This window comes from Garra rufa, chromosome 1 (assembly GCF_049309525.1).
Source record: "Garra rufa chromosome 1, GarRuf1.0, whole genome shotgun sequence".
NCBI classification, from domain to species: domain Eukaryota; kingdom Metazoa; phylum Chordata; class Actinopteri; order Cypriniformes; family Cyprinidae; genus Garra; species Garra rufa.
The window spans coordinates 32,375,988-32,393,323 of record NC_133361.1 but is presented as its reverse complement, the minus strand read 5'-3'; the positions used below and the strand labels follow the sequence as shown (position 1 = coordinate 32,393,323).

Genomic DNA, 17,336 nt, shown 5'->3' with positions numbered 1-17,336 from the left:
TGCAAACAGTTTTACCATTTACTGCACAATGTTATTCTTCTCGTTATTCCCTATAGCAGATAATGGACTGGAAGTCTCGCCTACAGGCTTACTTTCGCGTTGAAGAAAAAGGTGGACAGGCGTAATAGTATGTCAGTGAGACTAAAATAACACTGGGTAGAGAGAGGGTCTGTTCTGGAGGTGACAGTACTGCTGTGAGCAGAACCTCCTACACGCTCAGTTGGACACTGTGAGGCACCACAAAATTGTTCTGAGACTTCCAGTGCTCATTTGACCACAGCTCTACAGGGGCCCCTGAACACAATGGATCTAATGACACTGGAGCTCGTCCATATCACAGGCACAACACCTCCGGCAGCACCCCTCGCTTTGGTTTATTATAAAATCACAATAAAATTAAAACATCCTTGAGTCTATTTTGCATTAAGCAATCAATCATAAATGCTAACGTCGGTGGGACAGGACTTAAATGAGTCTCTCGAATAATTGCGCAATCAATGAGAAATAGCGCCGTGAATGCTGATTTCTCCGTCGCCCACTACTCACTTATTATTGGCTTGTTCCTCTGTGTAGTAATTATTTCATCATGAATGGAGGGGGAACGTTCGTGCGTGGCCTGCGTCCCTGCGTGAACATAGCGCACCACAATCAATCGACGCACACGGGCGTTTGCTGAGGCACAAGTCCCTGTGGGATGCATCAATGTACGTGGGAGGCTAAGTTGAATGGAACAGAATGACATTGTGTGCTTGTGTTGGGGGTAGAGAGTAAATTCAGATTAACTCGAATGATTCATGTGGTTCATTTGTAAATCATTTATGTTTGCACTTACATCACGGTTTTGTCAGTTCCCCGGATGCACAGCCATATTTGGCGATACTCGGATGTAAACAACAGCATTGATTGCACAATTAATGTACTACTGAATTCTGCTAATTTATGCTGTCTAGACCATGGAAAAAATGTGTGGAAGCTGCTAAATCATGTAGAGAAGGACTATAGATAACTATAGTTAAAAACTATAGTTAATATTTGGTAAAGATTCGTACAAGTGGTGATAATTAAGATATTAGCCTAATATTTCACCTACTTGCCTGGAAATGATAAGAGCAAACACAAATATTGTCAAGAATCTAGCCCTGGAAATCCTGGTTCAGTTTGGCCAACTACAAACGCCTTTTGTTCCTCAGTTTTTCACAATCTTCTCCTTGATTTGTTATAACATTTGGAAGTCTATGGTACTCCAAATGATTTTCCAGGTCCAACCAGTTAGTACAGCCCAAAATGACAATAAATAACCATTTTCAGCAGCAATAATCAGCTAAATTTGTGAGTTTCATTTGGTTCAGTGGCATTGTTTACATTCAGTGTCAGCAAAATGGCCATTGATGCCGCGTCGTGAAAACACACTATAAAAGATTAAAGTCCAGGATATAACAATTAAGGGGCGACACTGCAGGCAAAAATGCTGTTTTTTTCATGCACCCATCAAGTTTGAGAATTGTTTTTTTCAGACTAGTGGTAAGAAAACAACCGAAAAACACTGTTAAGCGTTTCTTTTATAGCACTTTATCTATTTGTGTCAATAGATTTCAATTGCAATGTATATTTTTAAAGCCTGTTTTCTCAAAATTCGTTTTTTCTTTTATATTGGGCCATAAATGTCCACTTCAGTAACCCTTACACACACCAAACTTTACATTTTTATTTCTGTCTATATCCTGAAGGGATTTGTTCATATATAATTTGCTTGATTTTATACAACATGTTATTCCCAAAAAAAGATAAGAAGTTAGTGATTAGTAATTTAGTGTTTCCTGTCTGTTCTAAGTGTTTTTCTGAATTATGTCGTGACAAAATGAGATACCCAAAAATCCCTTTGTAAAAAAATGTTCACTCTAATATGTCAAAAAATTTAAACAAGAATTTTCTGGACTTCATTCAGTATTTACATTTTTGTACTAGAAATGTTTGCAAATGAGCTCATATTTCATTAAATGATGCCTCATTTGCATATTTAAACCTAACATTTTAGAAAAGCTGTAATACAACATTTTTTTACAACTGGGTAAGGTGATAACTATTAGTTTTTTTTTTTTTTTTTTACCCTATTCACCTGCAGTGTCTCGCCTTAAACAGTGCAATTCTCAAGAGAGAATTTCCTACTATGTAGGTTTTGATAAATAAGAATACTGATTTAGTTTGATTCAATGAACCAAATGTTACCTCAGCTATTAATAAAACACTCTGTATTATGCTGTAGATTTGTGTGGCCATATTGGCGATACTCGGTTGTAAACAGCATGGATTGCACGGTTAATGTACTACTGAATATGTTGTTCTACTAATTCATGATGTCTAAACCACGGATTAAATGCGTGGAAGCTGTTAAATCATATAGAGAAGGATATAGTACGCAGGAAAGGGCGCAATATTTTGACAAACTGAAGTTAATATTTGGTAAAGATACATGAGCAGTATTAATTAAGATAGTAGTCTAATATTTCACCTACCTGACTGGAAATGAAAATAACAAACCTGAATGTTGTCAAGATTCTTGCCCTGGAAATCCTGTATCCAGTTTGGCTAGCCACAAACGCATTTTGTTCCTCAAGACAGTTTTTTGCACTCTTCTTCTTGATTTGTTAAAACTTTTGACAGTCTATAGTAACTACTACAAATGTTTTTCCCAGTCCGACCTATTAGTACACCCCAAAACATGATAATAATTTACCATTTCACCAGCAATAATCAGCAAAATATGCGAGTTTTGTTCGGTTCAGTGGTATTGTTTACATTCAGTGTCGCCAATAGGCCTATGTTCAATGAATGACGCGTCGTGAAAACACTTTTAGGTAAAAAAAACAAAACAAAACAAAAAACAATTAAATGGTCAGTGCAAATCTAAAGAGAGAATATGCTACTATGTAGTTTAGATAACGAATATTGACTTAGTTTGATTCAATACACCGAAAGTTACCTCAGCTATTAATAAAGCACAATCTGTATTATGCTGTACACCCGCACAGATGTACACAGCAGGAAAATCTCTTGATCATTTTTCATCAAGTGCTGTCAGGCGAGGAGCAGCTTGCAATAAATCATATGCAACTAGGCCACCCATATTTATAAGTATCTACTACATCAGTAACCAAAGTTCAAGCATACCAGGATCAACCTAAAAACAGCAGCCACTTATTAGTGCATATTGTTAGCACAAATTTCATATCACATTTACTAAAAGATTTTTTGGGGTTCCTCCCGAGAGAAAACACCAAGTCTCTTGCAACTTGATTGAGTTACCGTTGGTCTCTGTATTAGTGGCTGACTGTTTTCTTAGAGATTACTGTGAAAAGAGTGCCATCTGCTGTACAGTTATATGAAGCACAAAATAAAATGCAGCACCTGCTGACCGTTAAGGCGACACAATGCTGTCTCATTAAAATATGTTCAGACCTCAATATAAAGAAGCAATTATGCATTCACAATGGCACACTAATACTATAAGAAAGTGATTAATAAGTTCAGATAAGAGAAATTACAAGTAATTTGTTAGCCCCTTCAGTCAGCTACCTATCAAGACTTTTAATTAGAGCTTGGTTATTCTCATATACTTTGCCAAAAATGACTTTGGGACATTTCTTTATGGTTTATATGCACAAGCAGTTACATACTGACCTTTAAGATTAATAATGGTGTCCTCATACAAAGCCTTGATTAAAGGATATTTAAAAGCACAGCGTAAAGCTACATTTGGGACATTTAGTTTTGGAAACCACTTTAGAAAATGTGCATTTGGGTAAATGTCTTTTGGTTGCTGCTAGTTTAGTCTTTTATTCTCAAAAGATCCTTTTAGAGGAAGTTAAGTCACATTATAGGCCACTGCAAGGATAAATTATGTATCAAAAACTATTGAATTTGGGTAAAGCCAGCTAAAACCTGCATTTAACAGATCAAGAAAACCTACATGTTTGTTTCACTAAAGTGCTCTACAATCAAATAATCTAGTTGAGATATGTGAATGCTCATACAATATTCTAAGTAAAGACTACTTTTATTATAGTCTAAAGACAAAGAGGAAGTTCATTTAGCACAAATACAGGAAGTCACACAGGAGTAGGATGTCTTAACACATGTGCACTTTTATTGGAATTGAATTAGTCAGTGTACAGGTTGGCCCCACCAAATGTCTGGCACCGCCACGTTCCACACAGCTTTTACAATATGCCCAGGGGGAATGGAAACCTTTACATCTTGAATGGTAAAGCTTCGTTTTTTGGAACAAAGGAAAAAAAACAAAACAAAAAAGTAACCCAAGATTTTAAGGCTGAAAGTACAAAAACCCAGACATTGTTTTGTTACATAATTTACATACAATACTACAATGTTAAGTATGCTCCCAATTTCTGGGCAGCCTTCATAGAGGCAAATAAGTTTCGGAACAATGCATTTAACAAACATTTGGAATGACTAAAGAAAAAAAAAAACCAAAACATTGAGTCCTCAGATGCATTGTAGAACTTCGGGGATGCTTATTTGCCAAAAAACATTGCCGTCACCTTCACCGTTCCAGTTTTTAGATCCTGAGTCAAGCGCCAAAAAATAACAAAAGCCATGCCAATGTTGTCGTTTGAAGTTTTTCTCTGCGCAGTTTGAGTCGGCGTGAAGTGGTAACAGTCCGTTTAGAAGCATTTGCGGTGGACGATGGATGGTCCAGACTCGTCGTACTCCTGCTTGCTAATCCACATCTGCTGGAAGGTGGACAGGGAGGCCAGGATGGAACCTCCGATCCAGACAGAATATTTACGCTCAGGTGGGGCAATGATCTGTGGAGAGATGAACCATTAGCCACAAGTGTTCAGCAAAAGACTGATACAAAAGGTAACGGTCAAAGCTCAGCTCACCTTGATTTTCATTGTGCTGGGGGCCAGGGATGTGATCTCCTTCTGCATCCTGTCAGCAATGCCAGGGTACATGGTGGTACCACCAGACAATACAGTGTTGGCATACAGGTCCTTACGGATGTCGACGTCACACTTCATGATGGAGTTGAAGGTGGTCTCGTGGATACCGCAAGATTCCATACCTGTGAAAGAAAGATGAACGGTTAAGCCAAGTTCTTCCAAATCATTCTCAAAGCACATACACAGGCCAGATAATGCATGTCAGGACACCTACCCAAGAAGGATGGCTGGAACAGGGCCTCTGGGCACCTGAACCTCTCATTGCCAATGGTGATGACCTGTCCGTCAGGCAGCTCGTAGCTCTTCTCCAGGGAGGAGGAGGAAGCAGCGGTGCCCATCTCCTGCTCGAAGTCAAGAGCCACATAGCAGAGCTTCTCCTTGATGTCACGGACAATTTCCCTCTCGGCTGTGGTGGTGAAGCTGTAGCCTCTCTCGGTCAGGATCTTCATGAGGTAGTCAGTCAGGTCACGGCCAGCCAAGTCCAGACGGAGGATGGCGTGGGGCAGGGCGTAACCCTCGTAGATGGGCACAGTGTGGGTGACACCATCACCAGAGTCCATCACGATACCAGTGGTACGACCAGAGGCATACAGGGACAGCACAGCCTGGATGGCAACGTACATGGCGGGGGTGTTGAAGGTCTCGAACATGATCTGGAAAGAGAGTTTGGGAAGTTAACTTTGATGCTCAAAAGGGTTACAGCACACCATCCACACATCCATGCAGAGGTTAGTTGGAAATCAGAGAGTAAAGAAAAAAGTGCAGAAAGATTGATAGTGTGGGAGAAAACTGCAAAACAGGCAGGCAAAGTATAAATAACCTGCTGCTTCCAGCAAAAGATGAGAAACTCAGGAGCTCAGAAGACACAAAGCCTGGAGGAAGTGAACGAACGAATGAACAGGAGAACTTAAAGAGATAACAAGAGGAGAGATGTCCAAGGACTATTTGATGGCAAAAACCAACCTGTGTCATCTTTTCCCTGTTGGCCTTGGGGTTCAGGGGGGCCTCTGTGAGCAGGACGGGGTGCTCCTCTGGGGCAACACGCAGCTCGTTGTAGAAGGTGTGATGCCAGATCTTCTCCATGTCGTCCCAGTTGGTGACAATACCGTGCTCAATGGGGTACTTCAGGGTCAGGATACCTCTCTTGCTCTGAGCCTCGTCACCAACGTAGCTGTCCTTCTGTCCCATACCAACCATGACACCCTGTAAAAAGAGAAAAGCATGTTAATTTAGATACAAGTTAAGGAACTACAAAGCAAAAAAAAAAAAATACTCATTATTCATCATTAAGCCTTAGGCTCTTACCTGATGTCTGGGGCGACCCACGATGGATGGGAAGACAGCACGGGGAGCATCATCTCCAGCGAATCCGGCTTTGCACATACCGGATCCGTTGTCAACAACCAGTGCGGCAATTTCATCATCCATGGCTGAACTGTAAAAGAATGAGAAAAACGTTTAGAAGTGCATAGCTGCCACAAGAAGAGCGTGTCAGTGAGCATGTGACCATGTGGAGTCAACTTCCTGTTTCGTGCTGCATTCTACAGTCTGACCGCTAGTGGGTGCTAGAGTGACAATGCGCGCCTCAGATATGCCAGACAAAGGAAGTCCCTCTGCATTCTCTCATTATTACCATAAAAGGCAATGGTTTGAGCCGCTTTGCGGCTGCCGGCGGTGTGGCATTCAGCCAGAGTCGTAGGGTTCAGTAAAAAGGAACAGATTTCGACATTCATCACGCCAGGGGCCACTCCCTAAAATCTACACAAATGAAGTTTCACATCCTCTTCGATCCTCGCCTGGTATCAATTACACAACCGAATTTCGACGGGTGTCTGCCCGAAATTACTGCGTCACAGATCTGCAGTGACTTCAGTGACTGCTTATGATCAGACTTCACACTAAAGCACTTGTGAACGATCTTCCTCAACCCATTCATTTTACAATATATAGCCTTCATCAGTGATATTTTTTTTAAGTGCTTCATCCTACACAATTACAACCATTTAAATCTAATCAGAGCACTTACCAGTTATTAAAACTGACTAACGTTAACTTACATTTGATAACGCTTTGATAGTCACTCAGACATATAAAATACTTGAATAATTAAATTCAGCCTTAAAAGGCTGAAGGACTGCACGCTATGCTATAAGATACTACTTTCACTAAAAGTGACAAACGAACTAAAAAAGAGCTAATAGACGTGTCTTTGATCATTTAGAAGTCAAATGAGAGATTATTAAGATTCATCAGGTTCACAGCAGATGAATACTGGTTAGCCGGCTAGCTAAAGTAGGTCACACCCTGCTGCAGCACTGCCTGCACAAAGAACTTCCCATGCCGGCTAACGTTATCCATCAAGTGTGCAACATGCCTCACTAATCGTGAAAACTGTAACGTTACGAATCACATTTAGAGCTGTTAAATCGTTAACTAGAGTACATCTTAAGGTTAAAAGGGTTGAACGCTTATTTCACACCGGCCCATTCACCGTCATTTCCACCTCATTTTCCACTTCTAACTTAATAACATTACATAGAGTTATAATCATACAAGAGACTTTTATAAAAAATAACCACGTTAATAAAGAAGCTTCTAACGTTAGTTAACCGCAAAAAGACCGGTAAGTTAACTGAGCCTAATAACTCAATCCATCTTTAAACATTCTAATTAAACTTTTGAATCAATATTAAGCCATTAAAAATGTAATAAAAAGCTTAGAAGCCAACTCACCTTAGGTTTGGGGGTTTTGTCGACTTAAGAGAATGGGTTACAAGCAGATGATATTCCGCACTAGCTGCGTGTGGAGGAGCTCAAAGTGAAGCTGAAAAGCTGGGCGCGCTCTTTTATACTACGGCATATGCCCGGCTCTAGCCATAAAAGGTAAACTTTCGGAGTTCTGCGCTCTGATTGGTCCAGCGTCACACACCCGGCTGTCGCGTGCACATTGCTACACTTGCTTCTTGCAACTTGAGAGTGAAAGAAGGGGAAGCTAGACTATTTGAAGAACAAGGCCTAGGCGATTTTGATCGAAAAATTGCCTTTTTTATTTGCTAGTTTTAATACACAGTTTTCCGCGTTCACGTACTCTGTTGTGAGAACGCGAGTGAGGCTTGTTTCAGCCTTTCAAAAAGTCTGTGCAAAGGTTACAAGTGCTAGTGTTGGACACCTCCTTGATCCTGTGTTGTGTTTACAGTCCGCTCTGTAGGTCGTTTACTTATTATTGTATTCACAATAATGACATTATACTTATTTGTGGTTATTTACCAAGTACTTTTCTATGCACAATAGTGGCATTTTTCATTGAAATGAAACGGGAACAACTAGCTGCTCTGAGTTCATTAGGTAATGTTGTCACAGAAAGTTTAGTGAAACCTGGAATGAATCAGGCTTGCATTCTTGTAATTGTGAGTTGCCTACGCAGAATTCACAGGAGTAAAAACTTTACGTGCTTAGGTGTGTGCATATAATGTGTTGATGATAAAAGGAGTGATAGTAGATGTTGATGGCTGTAAGTGGGCCTAACCCAGGTTTATATTTGACATGACGTTAGCATTCTTGTATAGGTCTTGATTATGGAAATGCCTTGTAAGCCTGACACATTATTGGTTTATCATCCATACAGACAAATTAACTTTGACTTATATGTTGGTGAGGTTTTTTAGATAAAAAAAAAAACAGTGCAGGCGTTCATGTTCAACTGTAGTAAAAATATTTTTTGGATATTACCACAGTTTTGAGTGAAGATAAGGCTGTGCTTGAACAGCACTGATGTTGGGTAACTACATGTGACTTTTTAATGTGTAACTTGGGAGTAATGCACATGGCCTTCAATAACAGTTCTAAACAAAAACAGCTGATTATGTCAGAAATCTACTGCTGATATCAAGAGTGGTGTGGTTTTGTGGCTTACAATTTTGGGCACTTTTCCTGTAAAACACATAGAATGTGACCCTGGACCACAAAACCAGTCATAAGGGTCATTTTATTTTTAAATTGAGTTTTATAAATCATACATATACATAATCTGAAAGCGGAATTAATAAAATTTCAATTGATGTATGGTTTGTTAGGAGAGGACAATATTTGGCCGAGACATAACTATTTGAAAATCTGTAATCTTAGGGTGCAAAAAGGGTGCCTTTACTAGTTAAGAGCGTCTATCTACAAGCATGACATATACTCATCAATAAGGGTCTATTCCTCCCATCCCCCAGCATTTTTGTCAAAGAATGCCAAACGTCCATCCCCCCTCATAAGCACACAAGTTGCTGTAAGATAAGCAAATAGCAACTAGGCACCAAACTGTGATTAATGTGATGCGACATGCATCTTGCAATGCAGTCAGTTTTTTACTTTGAACAACCATGCTTTTCTCTTTGTAACTTCTGTAGATTGGACTGGCGTCTTGTTACAGCAGATGTGCTTTTGTGAGTCCATAGTTCCCCTGAGGACCACCACCCTTCCCTGATAGCAGCCTGCCTCCCTCCCACTTCAGCTTTCCCATTCATCTCTAAATAAGGTACTGTCCTAATGATCCTCAGCTTTGCCCTATGACATAAGACGTCCAAAGCAATAACAATTATGTTGTGGGCCGTCACCGCGATAATGCCATTGTACTTCGGAGTGCTGAAGTTCTTATCTCGTTTCTGATACCAATGCTGTCCTAACACTTGCAACAAGATAACATAATTATGAAGTTCTTTCTCCAAGGACCACTTTCTGGGTGTGTGTGGTTTTTGTGAAATCTGTTGCATTTAGAAGTTCGTTGTCTGGCATGTCAGTCCAATCACAAAACTAGCCTTTTCTTTTGTTCTTCAGTGCTTTTAAGTGTTGAACAGAAATGCTCTTCATTTTGAAACAGAGCAGAAGGCCAACATTTGCCCCCTACAAATAGCAGAAGGACCACAGATTGATTTTAGATTCACTTATACTTGGTGTGTAAAGCCAGATACTCAAGTTAGAACGGAAGTCACATTTACACTGCCAGCTGGCCTCTTGGTCTACAGATTGGATTATCCCCCCCTCTTTATTACCCAAATGGATGCATATGTACTCGTCTATCTCCTTATATGCATGTAAACAAATTAGATACTTTTCTGACTCAAGTATTGTGCAGTAATGGTTGATTTGAGATGCATCTATGACCAAATAATGTTCTGAAGTGATTCTAAGCTGCATTACTGCAGACAGAGAAATCTTTTGTATCTTCGTTTATGCTCTCAAACCACTTGCAACAGGATTTGATACTGACCAAGAAAAAAAAAACACTGTTCCTCATTTGTGTTCCTCAGCATAACAGTTGTGACTGTGTCCTTTCTTACCATACCATAGCTTCACTTCCTCTTTGCTCTGATAATTGGCAGAGGACCACAGGTCCCATTTATGGCTGTCTGCATGTATACAGTTGTCAAACATGTAGAGTCAAACCAAAATTTATTGAGACACCTTCAACATTTCTCACATTATTCACTATAGTTTAGAAAATGGTAATAAAACATGACAAGAACTCAAGAGTTAAACTGTGTCAGAACAAATTAATCTTCATAATGTATAAAGTAGTAAAAATTATAAAAAATTATATCTGGTGTCTGAATAGTTTTTGGTTTCACTGTAGCTTTCCATACCTGTTGAGGCTGGGTTTGGCACCGTTTATCATTTAGAGCAGGGATGGGTCATGCAAACATGATAATTTTGATATTATTTTTACTTTCATGTCAACCCAACCCTGTGTAACTTTAATTTCTTCTGTTGAAAATGTTTTGAAGTGTTTTTGTCTATAAAATGAAAGTCATTAGGGTCTAACACAGTCATTCTGTGGTCAAAAATAGTTCTTCAAAACATTCAGACACAAACATTTTTCAGAATGACTTTTGTTTTCCACAAAAGGAGGAAAGTCATACAAGTGGGATTTTTGAAAAATTTTATTGCTGCATATGTTTTGCCACCTTCTTGTAATGTTTACATGATGCAGTCTGTATAAAATAAAATTCACTGTAGTGAAGTGAAAATCGGGTTGTTTTACTGTTTTGGATCTTTAAATCTCATTCAGGAAGATAAACAAAACTTTATTGAATCATGTTGTTTATTTGAGCAGAGTTAATTTTTTCCCTAATATCCAAATTACCTGAATATGTATATTTGTGCAAACTTATCATATTCTGTTGTGTTGGGCAAAGTTACTTTAAAATGTAATAATGCATTACAATAAGTACCTAATTACATTACTTAGTTACTTTTTATGGAAAGTAATGCATTACGTTACTTTTACTTTACTTTTTTTAGGCAGGGCTTGCTTGTTTGTTTTTAATATAAAAGTACTATTTTTGCCAAATGTAAAAGCCCTTTCACCCCAAAAAGTGAAATGAATATGCTTCAGGCTGAAGGAAATGTAAAATCATGTCTGTACAGTAGAGCACAGGAGAGAAAAGTTCAACACCTTTTAGCAATAAAAAAGAAAACACAAATGTTAGTTTATCTAAAGTTTTTTTTGCTTATTAGTATGGTTGAAATGGATCATAGAAGGCGAGCAGCAAAGACACTGGCTAATAAAATGGGATTAAATACATAATGATTTTTGCTAACATTTAATTTTTGCAGATTTACGTAATATTCTGAATTTGCATTTCACAGTTTGTATTCATTTCGAGTAATACTGAATGTGTTTTTGTGCAAGTGAGATGAGTAAATTTAGTCACATTTAGGCTAGAACTACATTAAGCTGCATGTTTACGCAGCACACACAACACCTCTGCATTTACTCACGATTTCTCTCAACAAAAGGACAGGAGAGCTGTCAGTCAATAAATGGGAAAACTAACTTGTGTTACTTATTTGAAAAATTAACTCAGATATTTTCTTGTAAATTTAAAAGCAATGCGTTACTTTACTAGTTACTTGAAAAAAGTAATCTGATTACGTAACTTGCGTTACTTATAATGCGTTTCCCCCAACACTGCAGCCAAATGCGCCGTGTACAGGAATCAGAATTGATTAGTTCACCTGAGGCATTTTGTTCTTGAATGAAAGGATGTTGCACTTGGGCGGTCACAATTAGAAAAAAGATCAAATCACTCTCAAGTCATATAAAAATCGTTCATGATTGACACAACACTCCACTTTGACTACTCCTAAAGGGCTATTAATGAGATATAAAATGTTACTGATTGCTTATTTTTGAGATATGCATGACTTATCTTGAGAGAAATTCTCCAGAGATTGCATGAAATGCATCTTTACCATTTATGCACATGCATTATCAATGCACGCTTATGATCAGTTGACATACTAGAATGTAGGATTAATGCATTTGGTTCCACTACTGTGTGTTTTTTTTTTTCCAAATGCATTGGGATTTACCAAAATCTGCGAAGGTACTACCATATCGGCCAAATTTTAGCAAAATCTGCTTTTTTATCCAGGACCCTAGGCCTGCTAATCTACCCTCCACCATCTGTCTGCTCGTGAGAGGAGGGCTGAGCAGGGATTGGCCTTGGAATGAGTCAGACGTGCACGGCCACACTCCAGACTCAGTCAGCCTTTAAAAACAGCATGGGAGAGATTATTGTGCCAAGCAGCATAGCTTAAGCCTGCTACAGGAAGTTGAGTAACGCTAGCAGGAAAGAGATCCTGCACCATAAGAGAATTTTACATATCAGAGAGCAGTTTCAACATTCATGACCTTTGGCCAAACATACACCCAATGCAAGATTGAAATGATCCTTGAAGAATATTTGCGCATGTCGGTTACAAATCATCATTGAAGACCTTGAATAGCACATGCAAAATGTCACGATTTAAGGAGTAGTTCACTTTCAGAACAAAATTTTACAGATAATGTACTCACCCCCTTGTCATCCAAGATGTTCATGTCTTTCTTTCTTCAGTCAAAAGGAAATTATGTTTTTTTTTTTTTTTTAAGATTTATTTTTGCCTTTATTGTAATAGGACAGATCAGAATTGACAGGAAGCGAAGTGGGAGAGACATAGGGGCGGGATTGGGAAAGGTCCTCGAGCCGGGATTCGAACACGGGACGCCCGGAGCGCAACGGCGCGCTGCCCACAAGGCTATCGGCGCAGACGGAAAATATGTTTTTTGAGGAAAACATTTCAGGATTTCTCTCCATATAATGGACTGCTATGGTGCCCCCAAGTTTGAACTTCCAAAATGCAGCTTCAAAGGGATCTAAACGATCACAGCCGAGGAAAGAAGGGTCTTATTCAGCAAAACGATTGGTTATTTTCTAAAAAAAAATTGCCAATTTATATACTTTTTAACTTCAAATGCTCGTCTTGTCTAGCTCTGTGTGTACTCTGTGTAGAGATTAAAAAGTATACACTTCTTCCTCAGCTGGGATCATTTAGAGCCCTTTGAAGCTGCATTTAAACTGCATTTTGGAAGTTAAAACTCGGGGACACCATAGAAGTCCATTATATGGAGAAAAATCCTGAAATGTTTTCCTCAAAAAACATAATTTCTTTACGACTGAAGAAAGAAAGACATGAACATCTTGGATGACAAGGGGGTGAGTACATCATCTGCAATTTTTTGTTATGAAAGTGAACTACTCCTTTAATGGCGCTTGCTCAGAGTCATTTTCAAAACCCTCCTAACCCTTCAGCTGATAACTTGTCCTCACAATTAATTTTATGGAAATGAAATGATGTTTCAAATTGGTGGTGTTGTGTTCTGTTGAATTGGGCAAGTAAAAAACATTCTAGCAACCACTGTTTCAGCAAATCTCTGCTAGGTTAGTGTCTGCATATCATACCAGTCATATAGACTACACCGGAAACTTTTATCTAAACTGTAAAGAAAGCTTGCTGTCATTTTGTCATTACTCTCTATTCATCACACCTTTTATTCTCAAGAGTTTCGTAGTAATGTCTGTTGTGCATGAAATATCTGCCATTCCTCAGTGACGTCTCTGTGAAACTGATGAGGTGTGGCCCTCTCAGCATCTCTGGCTAGACTGAGTTGTACCAAGGCCCACCTCTAAAATTAATATCGGCAGAGACCTATGTTTGGGTTATCAGTGCACAAAACATACACATACATACCACTGCCAATCTAATTAATAGCTGAGCACTGACCTAATAATTAACTACTAAGTAAGTACGTCATTTACACAGATTCTCTTAACTCTGAGCTTCAGCAGATCCAGATCTGACCCAGTCAAGTAAATATGTTTATTGAAATATAGCTCCTTCCTTAAAAGATTCAAATTCCACAGCGTGAAAACCAAAGGCCATTGTTAGTTGCCAAATAAGGGAATGACCTACGCACTTCTTACAGGAAGTGAGTTTTTAAGGGATGTCATTTCTTCTGCAAGTTTGCACAGGAAATCACATTCAAATATTGTACTGTGGGAGCGAGCTTAACCAACTAAGGAATGTACAACTGAGTAGTAGATACTTACCGTTTTTCATAATGCCGTGCAATGCACGCCTCACTCTCACTGATGTGTAAAAGACAACATTACAGCACACAAACAGGGATTTTTTAGTACCTAGTAGACATCTGCCCACATCATCTGGGTGCTTCATTATAAGCTCTTGATCAATTGCTGAAAGTAAAGACCATATTTATTATCTAATTGTATTTTCTGATTTTTTTTTTTTGTAAATTAATTTATTTTTTTCTTCACCATAAGGCATTTTATTGATTTGTTCAGTTTTACATGTACATCTCATTTCATCAGTCATTATTGTAAAACCAGAAAAAGAGAGGAAATAGCTACTAAGGTTTTCTGACCTTTTTCCACAATGATTGCAAGTACTTAGCCATTTTTATTGACTTGAGATGCACTGACTCTGCAGTGCAGAAGAAATAGACAAGTCCTTTCTTGTAGAGCAATTTGGGAGCACTTTTGGCACAGGTGTGGCGCAAAGCTCAAAATAATACCCAGAGGAAAAAGTGGCTTTAGTAAATGTATGAAATTGTACATGTACATTTAACAAAGTGTAATGTATTATAATTTACGTGTACTTTTACATAAGAGTGAAATATTTTCATTCACATGCCTATCAAACTATGTATGATATTTGAGTATGAACCCTTGACATCACCAGATATGTGAAGAATTTACATGCAGAGAGATAAGATTCAATATAACGAGTAATTCTGCTTGGCCTGTGATGCGTTTTCCCCTAAAATTTGTCTGCAAAAGATTATTCATATTTATTTCCTCAAGGGCTTTTACTGTAGACGGTTTGTGCACTTTGGCTGGGTTAGGCCTCGCCCTCTGGTCGATGTAACAGCAACCGCCATAAAAGGAAATCTTTAAGTGTGTCACATGGTAACAATGTCAAGAATTCAAGGCCCTTGTCACATGGGACTTTCTCATGGAAATCAGATTGAAACTTCTAGGCCTAATGAATGAAGCAGCGCTTGGTCAGAGATGCTGAGGAGTTTTAATTTAAACAAAGAAAGTTGTTTAACTTTCAAACTGCACAGTGTGAGTCTCTTTCCTTCACACATGATTGCATATTTTAGTATTTGATGTTAATTTCAACCTTCTCAATATACAAAAACATTTCTGGTGTTTATAGCATTTCTTTTAGGTTACAGTTTGAAATCTGTTTTGTTTCTTTTAGTCAAAGCAACAGTGTTTCTCATTCATTTCTTCAGTGAAAAAAAAAACTCAGATCTGCCTCACTATGAGTAAGAAGGAAGTGGTTTTAAATAATGACAGCGAGGTCATATCCATATATAGTCTGCCTTGGCAGGGCAACTATGGCTGATGATGTCTCAACTTTAGATAGCTGATTTCATCTCTCGGTGTTTTGCTATTTCCTATCAACATCATTCGCTAACCTTGCACTTTCACACCCTAACGCTTGACACAATCCATTAAGCCCAGATATACTATCAACAGCCTCTTATTCTTTTTTCAGAATCTCTCTTACTTTTACTCTTAATCTACCGCTCCCATAGGCGCACACGTTTTCATACTCGCATTATGCACGGCCCCTCCTTACACTGTTTAGACAGCAAACAATTACTAGTAGAGAGCCGGTGGGTGGGGCTTAGCTTGATCTCCAACTTCTCAGCCTCCATATATGGAGAGGACTAGCAGGTAGTGATTGCCAAACTTAGTCATCAAAGCGTCCGTCTCATTCATTGCACACTCAGCTTGGGCTCTTAAGACGTGCGACTCTTGCCTTGTAAGCTCTGGCTTCTTTCTGATTTCCCTTTTCCTCTGCAAAATTCCATGACATAATATGCTAATGGATTTCAAGCGGCTGAGGTCTTTAAAGGAGTTTGGGGTCACTTCCTTCAGCTGGATTTGCAAGGGGAAATGGCATTGTGCTGTAGCAGAATCATATATCTTCTGGATTGACTTGTGGATGTGGCCACAGCAAGCTTTTCCTTTGGTTTACGAGGTGGTAAATTCCTCTCAGCAGATCGTTATACGTTGATTATTGACTGAACCAGTGTCACGTTTAAGATTGAGGGACACTAAAGGTTTCCCCTCTCCCTTTGGCCGAGAAAACAAAAGCGAGTGACCATATTTGTCAATAAAGATCCAGTCTGATTTATGTTTGGGTCACTGTGTGTTCATTGCCCAGTGCCACAACTCTTCTTAAAAGAGGAAAATTACACACTGTACCCATGACTCCAGTCTCAAAAGTTTGGTTAGGGTGGATATGGTTGAGTCCAATATGCATGGTAATCATCAACTTGACATTGTGGGATGAAACAGTGGTTTTTGGGTGAGTGCTTGCTCATGTCAAAGTCTACTTTCACAGAGGCAAGACGTTCCCTGAGCGCCACTAGAATTACCTGCAGCTCTTATGTAACAATCTTATTGGCTCATGGACAGTTGACCCTGATGACACTGTAATTAAGAGTTAAACCCTTGTATCAGTCAACAGCCACTCAAATGTGCATTAACCATTTAATGTATGTGAGCAAAGTGCGCAAAATTATGAAACATCCTTTTTTTGCAGTTTGTAACGTAGCTATCCTTCAATGTATACCGTCGACAAAGTTGTTAAACAAAAAAGTGCATGGTAAATATAGATATTGTCTCTCAAAAAAAAAATCGACTCTGAATCGCCTTAACGAGTTGTCATATTTTCGAATATTCTGCCTGTTACGATATATGTCACTCGGTAACACATTAGCACCCCGCCTGTCTGTGAAATACCAACAGTCTGACCTGCCCACAAACACTTCCGCTAGTTAGTGGGTCATTCTGTGTCAACTCAGCCAGACTCAACCTGGCTCAAATTTGTAAATGTATAGTGATGAAAGACAAAATATTAAATGTCATGGATGGATATTTACTTAGTAATCCACTGTTTTGTTGAGGGAGGTCAAAATGGCAATTTTCACCTGAGATTTAGAGTCAAGTTACAGGGGGTAAA

General features: G+C 38.9%; 1 protein-coding gene across 1 annotated transcript; it reads right to left on the bottom strand.

The window, feature by feature from the left end:
* Positions 1 to 4,117: 4,117 nt before the first annotated feature.
* actb2 (actin, beta 2) lies at positions 4,118 to 7,833 on the bottom strand. The gene is made up of 6 exons (XM_073838944.1): positions 7,698 to 7,833; positions 6,270 to 6,399; positions 5,928 to 6,167; positions 5,179 to 5,617; positions 4,905 to 5,086; positions 4,118 to 4,826 (listed from the first exon to the last, which is right to left on the bottom strand). Exons 2-6 carry the CDS (start codon positions 6,390 to 6,392, stop codon positions 4,683 to 4,685), a joined length of 1,128 nt encoding a protein of 375 aa, XP_073695045.1. The 5' UTR covers positions 6,393 to 6,399; positions 7,698 to 7,833; the 3' UTR covers positions 4,118 to 4,682.
* Positions 7,834 to 17,336: the final 9,503 nt, after the last annotated feature.

Excerpts from the sequence above, each read along its gene's own strand:
- actb2 (XM_073838944.1), bottom strand. The coding sequence starts at position 6,392 with ATGGATGATGAAATTGCCGCACTGGTTGTTGACAACGGATCCGGTATG. Across the intron at positions 5,618-5,927 it reads ACAGGGAAAAGATGACACAG|ATCATGTTCGAGACCTTCAA; the intron begins GTTGGTTTTTGC and ends CTCTCTTTCCAG. Across the intron at positions 5,087-5,178 it reads GTTCCAGCCATCCTTCTTGG|GTATGGAATCTTGCGGTATC; the intron begins GTAGGTGTCCTG and ends TTTCTTTCACAG.